At 47.7% G+C, this 13,147-nt stretch overlaps 1 protein-coding gene across 1 annotated transcript; it reads left to right on the forward strand.

The window, feature by feature from the left end:
- The first annotated feature begins 1,057 nt into the window (after positions 1-1,057).
- On the forward strand, positions 1,058-6,206 carry LOC120656024 (probable serine/threonine-protein kinase At1g01540). Its single transcript, XM_039934008.1, has 7 exons — positions 1,058-2,423; positions 2,852-2,956; positions 3,054-3,176; positions 3,265-3,435; positions 3,522-3,651; positions 3,739-3,948; positions 5,773-6,206. Exons 1-7 carry the CDS (start codon positions 1,786-1,788, stop codon positions 5,911-5,913), a joined length of 1,518 nt encoding a protein of 505 aa, XP_039789942.1. The 5' UTR covers positions 1,058-1,785; the 3' UTR covers positions 5,914-6,206.
- Positions 6,207-13,147: the final 6,941 nt, after the last annotated feature.

The raw sequence follows: 13,147 nt of genomic DNA on the forward strand, positions 1-13,147 counted from the left end.
TTGCTCTGTAGTCTTGCTGGCAAGGAGCAATAATAGCAAGTTGAAGCTTTCCAAGTATGATGTCATGGTCAATTGGTCATCAGTCGTAATCGGTTCTAGAGTGAGCAGTCTCGTGAACGATGCAAGTGCTAAAATGGTCTGGAATGATAATTGTACAACCGTCAGCATCCGGAAAAGGAGTATTAGCGGGTCAAGCAAGGGCATCCTCGTGACCTCGTTCAAGATTTAATTCTAGCACGCATATAAGAAAAAGAGAAAATTTGATCTGTACCATTAAAATATTATAAAATTAAATATATACCATCGTTATCTCATTGAAGTGTGGGATTCACATGAGTCAATGACATGTGAGTCATAATGGTATATGTATCTAACTTTGGGATCTTTTTAATTTTACAGATCCAATTTTTCCTTAAGAAAAATCAGTGAGGTCATAGACTCATAGGCCACGTTTAGTTGCCCGTGTAAAGTTATAAAAATTGAATCTTTGCACATTTGAAGTATTAAAGACAGACTAATCACAAAACTAATTACAGAACTCGTCTGTAAACTACGAGACGAATCTAATAAGCCTAATTAATCCATCATTAGAGCATATGTACTGCAGTAATTACTGTAGCAATTTAGTGTCTAATCATAGCCTAATTAGGCTCATTAGATTCGTCTCACAATTTACAAGCAAACTATGCAATTCATTTTTTATTCGTCTAGATTTAATATTCTATACATGTATAGATTTTGAATTTTGAATTTCGCAACTAAACTACTCCTAGTTCACTGAGATGTTGTCCTAAGACAAGAGGTTGTGTCGTCCATTGAAGGGTGAACTACCACCTGAAACTCGTACGGGGTTGCAATAAATCTCTTCCTTACAAACACATCCTTTGTGTGTTTATGTCATTGGAAGGGACAACCAACAGTATGGCACACTGTAGATGGGGGACCTCTAGCATATAACACCTGCGAAAACAGGGCATCCAATTGACATCCAGAAGAAAAATGGGTGTGCAACATGCCCTCTGATCTAAAAATGCCAGCTCCTCCAGTAGACTATCAGTAGGCCCTCCTGGCTGTATCCCATTCACCTCACAGGAAACGGACCAGATGCCTCTTCTTCTCCACTTGAATTATTATTCCCCTCCCCTCCCTGCTGGGGGTGGCTCCTCCCTCTCTTCCACCTCCATGCATGCAGAGGAGCAGCGCTCTCATTACTTCCCATTACTCGGCCTCCATTTCCTCTCTTCTCTGTCCTCCTGACGCCCTCCTGTCTTGATCCTCCCTCTTGTCACCCTCACTTCGCCGGAGCACAGCGTTCGTCGATCGGCTTGGCCGCCCACCACCACCAGCCACACCATCGCTGGTCTGCTGCTCACACCAGAATCCAAAATTTTCATCACACCAAACCATCCACTCCCTCACGTTCCCCCCAAGCAAATCCGATCTTTACAACCGCCCGCATTGTCGCCGACAACAGCCTCCTTGCCTTCCTTCCGCGCCCGGCCGGTTACCCACCCAAATCCAATCCGCTGCGCCCAAAGTCGCGGCCTTTGCTACTGTTTCATCCGCAGAACCAATCTTCACCGCCCGATTCTGCTCGGAATCCGCCGTAGTTGCGTCCATTTCGGTCCCAGAAAATCCGAGCTCGATGCTGCTTGCGCAGCGGAGCCCAGTCTTCGCGGCTTAATTACGGTCCAGAACACGAGGAGATCCGGCAATTCGCAAGTGGCTGTAGGTGTGGGGCGGTGGTGCCCTGGCTTCTCGCGTGGTCGCGCCCCGCCGGGTCCCATGTCGGACTCGGAGCTATCCCGCAGCACGGTGGTGTTCGGGCTCCGCATGTGGGTGCTCGTCGGCATCGGCGTCGGCGCCGCCTTCGTGCTCCTGCTCGTCCTCATCTCCGTCCTTTGCCTCCTCGCCTTCCGCCGCCGGCGGCGGCGGCAGCGGCCGACCAACCACGCCCAGCAGCTCCCCACCACCGCCCCTCCCAAGAGCCCCGCGAATGTCAAGGCGCCCAAGGACATCCAAGAAGTCCCCTCCCACGCCGCCCCGGCGAAGGCGCCGCTCGCGCAGGTGCTCCAGCTCCCCACGCCACAGGTCTCCGAGCATATCGTGACCGGCAAGGAGCACCGCATCACGAACCCGGAGCAACGGCAGCAGCACCCCAGCCAAAGGCGCGACGGGCCTTCGCCGCACGGCAGCGACGAGAGCCGAGGCGGGCGAGGTGGCGCTGCGGGCCACGCGCCACTGGCGGTGCCGGAGGTGTCCCATCTCGGGTGGGGCCACTGGTACACGCTCAAGGAGCTGGAGACGGCGACCGGGATGTTCGCCGACGAGAACGTGATCGGCGAGGGCGGGTATGGGATCGTGTACCATGGCGTGCTCGAGAACGGCACGCATGTCGCCGTCAAGAACTTGCTCAACAACAGGTATCGGACGGACCACCTACCACTACCAATAGTGGTCAACTTCGCGGACTGAAAATTTAAATTCACTTGGCATTTTCTATCTTACTACCTGACAGTGCAGCTTAGGTGATTAGTCTGTAGTTGTTTGTTAATGCTGAATTTTAAAATGCTTGGCATTATGTTGATTGTCATCATGCCATGGTTAGGAATCGTTAACTCATCTCGCTGATTTTGAGTTTGGAGGTCAAGTTCAGCAGGAGAACTGCATTTCGTATTCCAAATTGAGAAGTTTGCCTCGGGAAATTCACTTATGTTTTCTAGCTAGTACCTACAACTGGTTTTGAGATGCAAAGTTCAGCAAGAGGGCTGAATTTCTGTAGAAATTTTCTGTGTCTGAGTTTCTTCAGTGTGCTTCTAAAAATCTAGAACTTCTACCCTTCATTTGTTAGGGGTCAGGCAGAAAAGGAATTCAAGGTTGAGGTTGAAGCGATTGGGCGTGTGCGGCACAAGAACCTTGTGCGCCTTCTAGGATACTGTGCTGAGGGTAATCAGAGGTATTGTCTTGTATGTGCACATCACTTGCATAGCTTGTTTATATTGTAGAATCAGTAAGTTTAGTAACATGAATGTTGTTGATGTGGATCTTATTAGGATGCTTGTTTATGAGTATGTCGATAATGGGAACTTGGAGCAGTGGCTGCACGGAGATGTTGGACCCGTAAGCCCTCTTACATGGGAGAACAGGATGAAGATCATACTGGGAACAGCAAAAGGGTGTGCGCCGTTCAGCTTATTCTCGTTGGTTACTGAATTTCACTGTCATTCTGTATAGACAGTTGCCTAAATTTCTGCCATTCTGTAGGTTAATGTATTTGCATGAGGGACTTGAACCAAAAGTGGTTCACCGTGATGTCAAGTCAAGCAACATCCTTCTGGACAAGCACTGGAATGCTAAGCTCTCAGATTTCGGACTCGCAAAGCTTCTTGGTTCAGAAAGGAGTTATGTTACTACACGAGTTATGGGAACTTTCGGGTCAGATTCTGTGCTCTGCACTTTTACGCTTTTAGCACAGGCTTGAGTGTGATGGATGGGCACTAATTTTTTCTTAATAATTACAGGTACGTTGCTCCAGAGTACGCAGGGACTGGAATGTTGAATGAAACGAGTGATATATATAGTTTTGGAATTCTCATTATGGAAATAATATCGGGTAGGGTACCAGTGGATTATAACAGGCCACCAGGAGAGGTTAGTCATTGCTGTGCCTCCATATAGCCACTGCTATATTATGATCTTGTTCAAGTGCATTATGAATCTTCTGATCATGCTTTTCAGGTTAATTTAGTTGATTGGCTTAAGACAATGGTAAGCAACCGAAATTCTGATGGCGTTGTGGACCCAAAGATACCCCAGAAGCCTAGTTCTAGGGCAGTGAAGAAGGCTTTGCTAGTGGCATTGCGATGTGTAGATCCTGATGCTCGGAAGAGGCCAAGAATTGGGCATGTCATTCACATGCTTGAGGTTGATGATTTCCCATACAGAGAAGTAAGTTAATAAAGTCAATATATTAAGTTACATCTCAGAAATATGAAATGTTTTGTGTCTATCAGTATCATGTGTGGTAAAGTTACTTTTGTTACCCTTTGTTGATACCATAGGAGAATCTGAGTTAGACAGTTAGTTACTATTATTCTGCATCATTGCTAAGTACTTGCTTTGGTTTGCACTATGAAGTAGGGAACATCTTGACAGAAATCTTTTTTTTTTCCGCGAACGTGACTGAGCACGTGTTTCATTAAGAGGAAAGCAATACGACTGGTACAAATCTTAATAGGCAGAGGCTATTAAGGTGGTTACAAAGCACCACTAAGCAAGTGGCAAACGACCCAACACAACAAGAAAAACAGCAAGAACAACAGGGGAAGGAACATACAAGCCCGCAAACCTAGTCACGCCAAGCAACTGAACCTGCTAAAAGATGCACCACCGTCAAGAGTGCAAAGGTCACCAAACTCGGAGGTGGCAAAGTATCCACCTGACCAGCAAACCAAGGCGGCAAAGTATCCGCACAAAGCGAGCAACAACTATGGCGGCAAAGCATCCGCCAGCGACGAGGGGCGGCAAAGCATCCGCCAGCAGAGAGGGGCGGCAAAGCATCCGCCTGCAAAGGGGGGCGGCAAAGCATCCGCCAGATGACCTAGGCAACTGAACGAGGTGGACGAAATGAGGCGCTGGCAGGCACAGAAACATGGACTCCCCGAGGAGAGCCGACGACCACCACCAGGAGAACGGCAACAATTTCATCAGCAACAAGCAGAGCTTCCAAGACGACGCCTCAAAGGAGGAAGCGACGCTACGTGCGCCGTCGTCGTCCGATCGAAGTAGTCAAGGCTTTCGCCCGGAAAGCATCTCTGAGAGGAGGGAAGTGGGAAAAGATGACGCCTTCAATAAGGAAAACGGTACCCAAGGGCATCGCCGTCATCGATCTGCAAGCAAACCCTAGGCTTTCACCAACCTCCCACTCCCTCCCAGAGCTGAAGAAACTACTGGAACACCGGAGCAGAGCACCCCGACCAGACCCCAGATAAGGGCAGAACGCCGGGGTGCCTCCTCGCATGGAAGACCACCGAAAGCCAATGCGGCGGCGCACCACCCCTTGGCCCCACCAGGCGGGGTAGAGGGCAAACGAGCGCCGCGGAACGCCCCAGCGCGAGGGCCATGGCAACGGCGGTGCGCGGCCGAGCACAGCAAGGCCACGGCCACGGCCGGAGCGGCACGGCGATAGCCAACGGCCTCGGCCACCGCTAACAGACCGCCCACAGGCCACCAGCGACCGCGAGCACAACCGGCGGGGACGGACCGGCCACCAGCGGCCGCGCCCGGCGAGGGAGCGCCGACCACCAGAGGCCGCGAACCCCGGCGAGCCCCCAGCGGAATGGCCAAATCCGACCCGAGGAAGCTCAGATCCGGCGAAGGGGACGCTGGATCTGGCCCCAGGCGGCCGGCGCACGAGCGAGGTTCACGGGCTGGAGGAAAGGGAGAAGAGAGGGAGGGAGGAGAGGGAGGGGCAAACCGAACCGGCTTTAGCTCGGCTGCCGGCCGCCGCCGCCCGGCCAGCCGCCAGCGGCGGCGGCGGCCACCGGAGTCGGGCAAGGGGAGGTGGTTGGCCGGGCGCGGGTTCGCCCTCGAGCCACCAGGGAAGGCGACGCGGGGGAGGGCTGCGACGAATTTGACAGAAATCTTTAAAATTCTTTATTCCATTTGAAGTTACCCTATCTACTCAGGACCATTTTTCCACATCCAGATCACTCCATTAGTTCGTCTTCTTGCATTTGCACTGATTTATGCATCTACTGCTGTTGGTTTCAGGATCGCCGGGGTAGCAGAGCACCAGGGCAAGCAAGAGCACCAGAGAAAACGGCTGGTGGATCAAGTCGCCCTGAGACTGACAGCAGTGCAAATGGTGGCACACAAGCCGAACCCTTTAGATGGAGAAACCCAGATGCTTAGGTGTTGTCGATCACTGATTCAGAAAGTCAACTCCTCATGATTTCTGAAGGAGAACTGTGAGGACTGAAGCCGCGTACTGTTCGTTTCGCTGCCTTCATCGGTTCGTGTGGCATCCATGGATCTCACCACATCATTTGTACATGTCAACAATATGGTTTAGCCCTTAGTAAAGTTTCCTGTTTAGTATTTATATAGGTAGAAGAAATATGCATGTATGTTAAACCATGCCTCTATGCTTTTGCACAACCATACAAGTTTCTAAATTAGTGCTGCCCTACAGATCTTTTTTTTTTTTTTGCAGTGATGGGCTCAATTCATGTTGTGTTGTTTGGACACTGAACTGCCAATGACCACCATGGATAAATAGTTATCGAGCAAAGTCAGCAAATTGGTTGTCAATGTGAATATGTGTTTATTCAGATGGTCCACCAAATTTCTTTTACTGAAGTGAGTAGTATCCTTTTCACTCTGATTAACTTTTGTTTTTCTGCGGAGGACATGAGTAAACCGAGGTGCTAGCATATTTTCAGCAACGAAACAAAACGGGCGTCGGCCTGTCTGAACACGCGATCCAAGTCTGCATGATCATGGCCTGCCTGACATGCTTAACAAGCTGCCAACGCCCAGATCTTACAGTAATGCGACCACATATCACACGCCAATAATCAGTACGCACGCAGCTTGACCAAGATGCAATCTGCAAGCGAAGCCGCAGCAACAGTGCTCCAACAACCACCAGAGAGAGAGAGTGGGGGAGGAGAATCCAAGAGACGGGACAGGTGGCGTCCACGTCATCGCTCCATCTCCAGCTCCTCGTTCTGAAAGCGCGGGCGATCGACGGCGAGCGACAGCGACGGGAGAGCGTCGGTGCGCCGACGGGACGGCGACCGTGCAGCCGCTCGATCGACGTCGACCGGCCATTTATTTCGTCTTCACGTTTAGTTCAGCGCCATCCCTTGTTATCAGGCTCGTTGAAAAAGGTAGTGACGGAGCTGGAATTAAAATCTATATATAGCAAACCTACCACTACTCATTTGTATAAAAAAGTATAAATGACGAACGGTTAGTGGCGGCTGCAGCACCAGCACCATCAGGATCTTGAATCTTGAAGAGTATTAGCCGGCTCCGTTTCCACGCCATCGAAACCGAGGCCGCACTGACCTTGCTCGCTGCCTCGCGGCTACACCCTGCTCCATGCTCCGTGCAGCGCGGCCTGCTCGGCTGCTCCCCGTCCGTAGCATCTATTAGAGGCACGAAACGACCTGAAGGAGGGCGAGCGGGCGACGAACCAACGCAACGAGCCGAGGTAGAAGGCTGAGTGGTGAGGGATGGTTCACCTTTTGAAGTGGTCAATGGACTTGGGAATTTGTGATGGGCTCGCGCTTGAATGCTTGACAGCCCAACAGTCTAAAAGGCCCAAAACCTAAATGTTATCTTTTTCCTCAGACTCCAGATAGTGAACAGCTCCATGGCTCCATGGCGTAGGTAATTCTGATCGGCCAAGGGTCGGGGTTCATTGCCAGCCTGGTACGGCGGCCGCTATGGCTCGCCATACTGGTGTGGCTCCGCCACTTCCAAAAGGTTAGCAGAACAGAAAGCACACGAGGCTACGAGGATCTTACTATGCTGTCTCCCGTCAGAACAACATCTTTTTTTAAGTAAAGTCAGAACAACAGCTTGTTTCGGGTGTAAGTTGGGTGCTAGAACGGTCGATCAAATCGTTAGCAAAGGCTAAAAATGATTTGCAGAAGAAGCGAACGGATGCGAAAACTAGAGCAAAAATCATACTTCACGTGCTTTTGCAGTAGGATTTTGCAGCAAAATCCTACTTCGGTACACTACTACTAAATAGTGCCTGTGTAGTGCTACGGGTAATATAATAGATCTAAGTAATATCATCAACTCTGTGTTCATTATTCACTTTATGTACATGTCGTGCCGTGATTATGCGAGACATTGATTGTCCATGTTTTGATTGGAATTTCGGTTGATTTGTCCGGATTCTGATTAGAATTCGGATTGATTTATCCAGACTCCGATTAGAATTCCGATTGACGGATTAAGGAAGCATGCTTGCTTTAGAAATAGTAGGATTTCAATTGACGAACCAAGAAAATATTGTTTGTTTTAAAAATAGTAGACATAGAGATAGTGATATGTATGTTTGTTGGGATGAGGTTAGGGTATGCTCAACCATACCCGTGTAACCCACTGTATACACCTATGCCACATAGCCTGGCGAGATGAAACGAGATTTGAGGAGCGCTATAAAATCAGGAGGGCTGCCTGTTTGCAGCACATACCTTTCTTAGCTTTTAGCTAAGATTAAGTATACTACTAAATGTTGACGTGACTTTAGCATCGGATTGTTTTTAAGTAGAGATATAATAGCATATGAATAGTACGTAAGACTAAGATGTAAGAGTATATCATAGATAATACATTGATAGAGTTAGATCTGAGCTTATATATTGTCTCAAACCAATATATATATTGCATATGATGGATTATGGTACATGCAAAATAGAAGCATACGTGTATGTTAGTAAACAATATCTTCTTGGTCAGCTTATCATTACCATGGATATCTGTTCAATTATTGGATTATGCAAATTACGGACACAATAGAAATAAGTGATTAACTCCTGATACACATATTCAACCATTTACATATTTCTACTTTGTGGCCAAAATGACAAAATGGTTGAAACTTGGGAATGATCCAAAATGGCTACAAAGTAGAAATATCTAAATGGCCACAAAGCAATTAACCATTTAGATATTTCTACTTTTTTGGCCAAAATGGCAGAATGGTTGAAACTTGGGAATGATCCAAAACGATCAGAAAGTAGATATATCTAAATGGCCACAAAGCAATTAAGATGACAGCTATAAAAGGGGGATAGTTTATGATCCAGAATTGTTCCCCAAGTTTTGTGAAACTGCACATTTTGAAGTTATGTTCCTCTAATATGCTTCATCTTCCTCCAGCCTCCTTCTCTTCCTTCTACTTCGAGCTCCTCCTGATGCACCTCTGATCTACTTCCAATCCATGTTTGTTTCCTATCCCCAATTCTCTCTCTCTCTCACTGTAAGACTATCTGTACTTGTTAATTGTGGTGGATTGAGTGGTTGCTAACAATTGGTATTCAGAGTAGTTCACTATAAGTACTTGTTAATGGTGGTGGATTGAGTGATTGCTAACAATTGGTATTCAGAGCAATTCAATCCGTGGGGCTTTGGTGATGGATTGGAAAAATCAGTGGTAGAAGCTGTTGCAACCTGAGGTCAGACTGGTGCAAGGGGAAATCACCGTTCGTCAGGCTTAATATCCCTATCTTTTGTTTGGTCCATTTGATTTGGTGGAGCAAGTGAATGTCATTGTTGTATCAGATCATGTTTTGGCTTGGGTCGCTTTCCAATCCAAGCATGCTTCAGCTGAAGCTTTTGGTGGCTTACATGGCCGTTGTGTGTATACTGGTTGTTATCAGTTGGACATCAAATGGGGGTTATCTCAGGTATTAGGCCTCCTTCTGATATTAGTTGATTCCGTGGGACAAATCCAGATGTTGTTTCAGAGACGGGGGTGGGAATTGGAATTCTTTAGAGTACTTATGTGAGCTATTCTTGCAAACTGATTCAAATGTTTAGAATTGAGGGCCGAACTAAAGCAATATACTGCAATGTTCAGGGCCATATGAGTTCATGTTCAGCACAAGTAAACAATACTTAGAAGATATCTCTTATTATTTGTGCAGTCCAAATTAAGTACATACATGTGTTTCTTTGCCGAAAGTTGAATATACTGAAAGTGGTGTGCACTACTGGGGTTGGAAGGGACAAATAGATGAACAACAAATGTTTCTATTCAAATTCTTTTCTTCATGTTTACCTAGCAAGGAAGTGATGCACTATTCTAGTTGGTACCCTTCACTTCAGAATGTGATGATGATTTGCTGGAGTCCAGGGTTGTTATGGACATAATAAACATGGGATCCACGTGATGTTACTGCTGCTGAAAATTTATCTGCGTTGGCTTGAGGCAAAGCCAATTAAAGGAAGATGGGATGTTAGGGCCCAGCCTAGACATCGATGGAGTTGCTCGATGGGCCGCAATGCACTAGCCAAGTCAGGCCCAAGCAAGCTATCCTGGAGACTACAAGAGGGCCGGTCAGAGATTGGCTCCAGGTCCTTTGACCAGAGGCACTTTCTTCTCTCTCGACCCCAACAGTAGAGAGCGGCGACCGGAGGGCGATTTCCTCCGTCGATTCACCGTCGTCCTCGCCTCTGGCGCCCTCGTCGGCGTCGGAGGAGGAGGGCGACCGGCTGAATCGGCGGCGGATTGAGTCCCCTAGTATAGAGCTACATATATAGTAGGGTTAGGGTTTCGGTGGCGCCTTCAATGGCTGCTACTGCTTTTGAGCTCCTGGGTGCCGTTGGATGTTCCTGGGGTGGTAGATTTGGCTGCGGTGTCGACGAATCTGTTGCTTCCTCCTCCGGCGAAGCTCCATGGAGAATAATGGAAGAGCTCGGCGGATCTGGACTTTGGGTTCCAGTTTCTGTCGGCTTTTCCTTCTGTTCTCTCTTCGTCTTCGTCGGCGCCGGCGATGGCGTTTATGGCGAAGGCCGCTGGAGCTATGGTTACCAACTTGGGAGACTGGGTTGGTGTTTAGATCCCACCTTATCTGGTGGTTTACATCCCCTTCTGGGTGTTCTCTTCTCCGGCGTGGTGGGGTGGATGCGGTCGGTGGCGTCTGTCCCCTTCTTCACCGGCGAGGTGATGGCCGATGGCCATCTTGCTTGGCCTGCGCGTTCATCGTCTATACGGCATGTTGGTTTCCCGATATGCTTCTCTTAGTGCCATTTCTAAACTCTGCAGCTTCTTCGTCGGGAGGGTGGTCGGCTCCAAGGCATCTTCCCCGGGCGCCGGCGACGAGAGCAACCGGGTGCTGCTTACAAGGACTTGTTTGTAATTTCCTTTTCTTTGAAGGGTGTCTTTGTAAGCTAAATGATGTAAACTGTCAGACTTTTCTTTGAATATATAACCCGGTTTTTTAAAAAAAAAAACAAGAGGGCCGGTCATCACCTCCAGGGGTGTTCATGCTTATTCAAAAATCAGTTATCATCTTCTTCCTTCCTCTGGAATCATCCTCCTCTAACATGCTTCATCTTCCTCCAGCCTCCTTCTCTTCCTTCTACATTGAGGTCCTCCTGATTTACCTCTGATCTACTTCCAATCCCTGTTTGCTTCCTATCCTCAGTTCTCTCTATCTCTTCCTGTATTAGACTATCAGTATTTGTTAATGGTGGTGGATTGAGTGGTTGCTAACACAGCCATGCGTGGATAGCAATTGGCATCTGAGTGGCTTCATTTATGTTGCTCTCTCGCTCTCCATCAAGATAGCAAATTGACTGAAGCTTTGCCCAACAAATCTCTAATATTGCATGTGTCCTTGTTGTGTTGGCTGTGCACTGTGAAGGGGATGGCTCAGCCGCCGCAAAGTTGGTGATAGCCATGGATAGCACCAGCAGCGTGGCTGCTGTAGTTGAGCCTGCTCTGCCCTTCGGGTGTAAGAGGTTCATCAACACCTTAGGGACAACCTGCAATCTCAATCTGCTGGTGGTTGCTTTGGACCTTTGGTTCTGGGCTGACGTGGTTATTGGCTTACTGCCATGCCTATGGGCACGTAACAGGAAGCTGTGTAGAGAGAGCGGAGCGTTTTTTTCTTTTTTATATTTTTAAAAAATAAAAATTTCAAAAATATATGTCCGTTTTGAAATATTTCAAAAATCCCCCCGGCCGCCCCCCACAGGGCGACAGGCCCTAAGTGTAATTTTTTTTTCAAATTTGCAACGAGGTCCCTGGAAAAAAAAGGGGGCCTGTCGCCCCCCCCTCGGGCGACCACTGGCCCCAGCCCACGGGCGCGGCAGGGGGGCCTGTCGCCCCCCCTCCCGCGCGGGCGACAGGGGGGCCTGTCGCCCCCCCCTCGGGCGACCGGGGTAACCCCTTATATAAGATCCAACCCCCCCATTCACTCCTCATTTGAGCCCGAAAATTCCACCAAAAATCCAGAAAAAAAGAGAGAGGTGAGGAGAAGGAAAGCGGCGAAGCTCTGCCGGATTCAGCACTTGTGATTTGCAGGTTAGTACATTTAGTTTATATATTTTTCTATTTAAGTACTACGCATTTAAGTAGGAGTAATTTAAGTAGGGGTGAGTAATTTAATTTAATTAGTGCTATAGTAGAACTATTTAAGGAGGAGTTTAATGATACTTTAGTTTGTAGTTACGTAGTAGTAAATTAGTTTAGAAAATTAGTACTACGCATTTATTATTACAATTGTAGTACTATTAGAGACGTGTTTATAAATTAATTATGATTTAGAATAGAATTTGGCATATGCATTATAGAATTTGAGTGTCATCACGTAGTTATGAATACTTATACGTTGTAGTTGAATTTCATACTTAGTTTTTACGGATTATTGAATAAGGTAGTGAAGTAAAGAGTATAACTCGATAAGTATTATGTGATATATAGATATGTCGAGCAAGATGCAGTTTCAAGTATTTTATGGTGACTACAATGTTATGTATGGGCCAAATGGAGTAGATCTTTTTGCCTTTAAGTGCACATCTAGCGCCATAGATAAACCTCTGGAAAGGAGTTTTGATTCCATATGTAAGTGGCTGCAGCGTGGGTTCTGTGTTGATCCGTTGACACATGTGATCACCGTCCAGTCTCTTGTTAATTGGGAGGTAGAAAGTGAATTATGGAAATTGATGATGATACACAGCACTGATGACTGGCAGAAGTACATGCAAGCAGCTCTAGAGCGTGGGTGGCCTCTGGCCATTCTTGTTCAAATCCGGGAGAAGACACAAAATGAAATCCAACATTGTGCAGATCAAGGAACTCCGAGTATTCGAAGAGAGACCAATTATGTTGAGCAAGATGAGTCAGAAGAGATAGAGAACCAAAACATGGGACCACAGGGCCTTGCTGATGAGGGAGAGAGGATACATAGCATTGTGGACGAGATGGAGGCAGAAGACCAAACCACAATAGAGATGGAAGAATATGAGGGCTCATCTGATGACGAGCAGTACTCATTGCCAAAAGAGTGGAAGGAGCATGGTTTTGGCAGTCATGTCGCAGAAGATGTACAAAATCAGGAGTGGGAGTACAGAGGGAATGAGGTAGTGCAAGGTGCAACATATCCAAACATTGAAG

This window comes from Panicum virgatum, chromosome 1N, assembly GCF_016808335.1.
Source record: "Panicum virgatum strain AP13 chromosome 1N, P.virgatum_v5, whole genome shotgun sequence".
Taxonomy (NCBI): domain Eukaryota; kingdom Viridiplantae; phylum Streptophyta; class Magnoliopsida; order Poales; family Poaceae; genus Panicum; species Panicum virgatum.

Excerpts from the sequence above, each read along its gene's own strand:
- LOC120656024 (XM_039934008.1), top strand. The coding sequence starts at position 1,786 with ATGTCGGACTCGGAGCTATCCCGCAGCACGGTGGTGTTCGGGCTCCGC. Across the intron at positions 2,424-2,851 it reads AAGAACTTGCTCAACAACAG|GGGTCAGGCAGAAAAGGAAT; the intron begins GTATCGGACGGA and ends TTCATTTGTTAG. Across the intron at positions 3,436-3,521 it reads CGAGTTATGGGAACTTTCGG|GTACGTTGCTCCAGAGTACG; the intron begins GTCAGATTCTGT and ends TAATAATTACAG.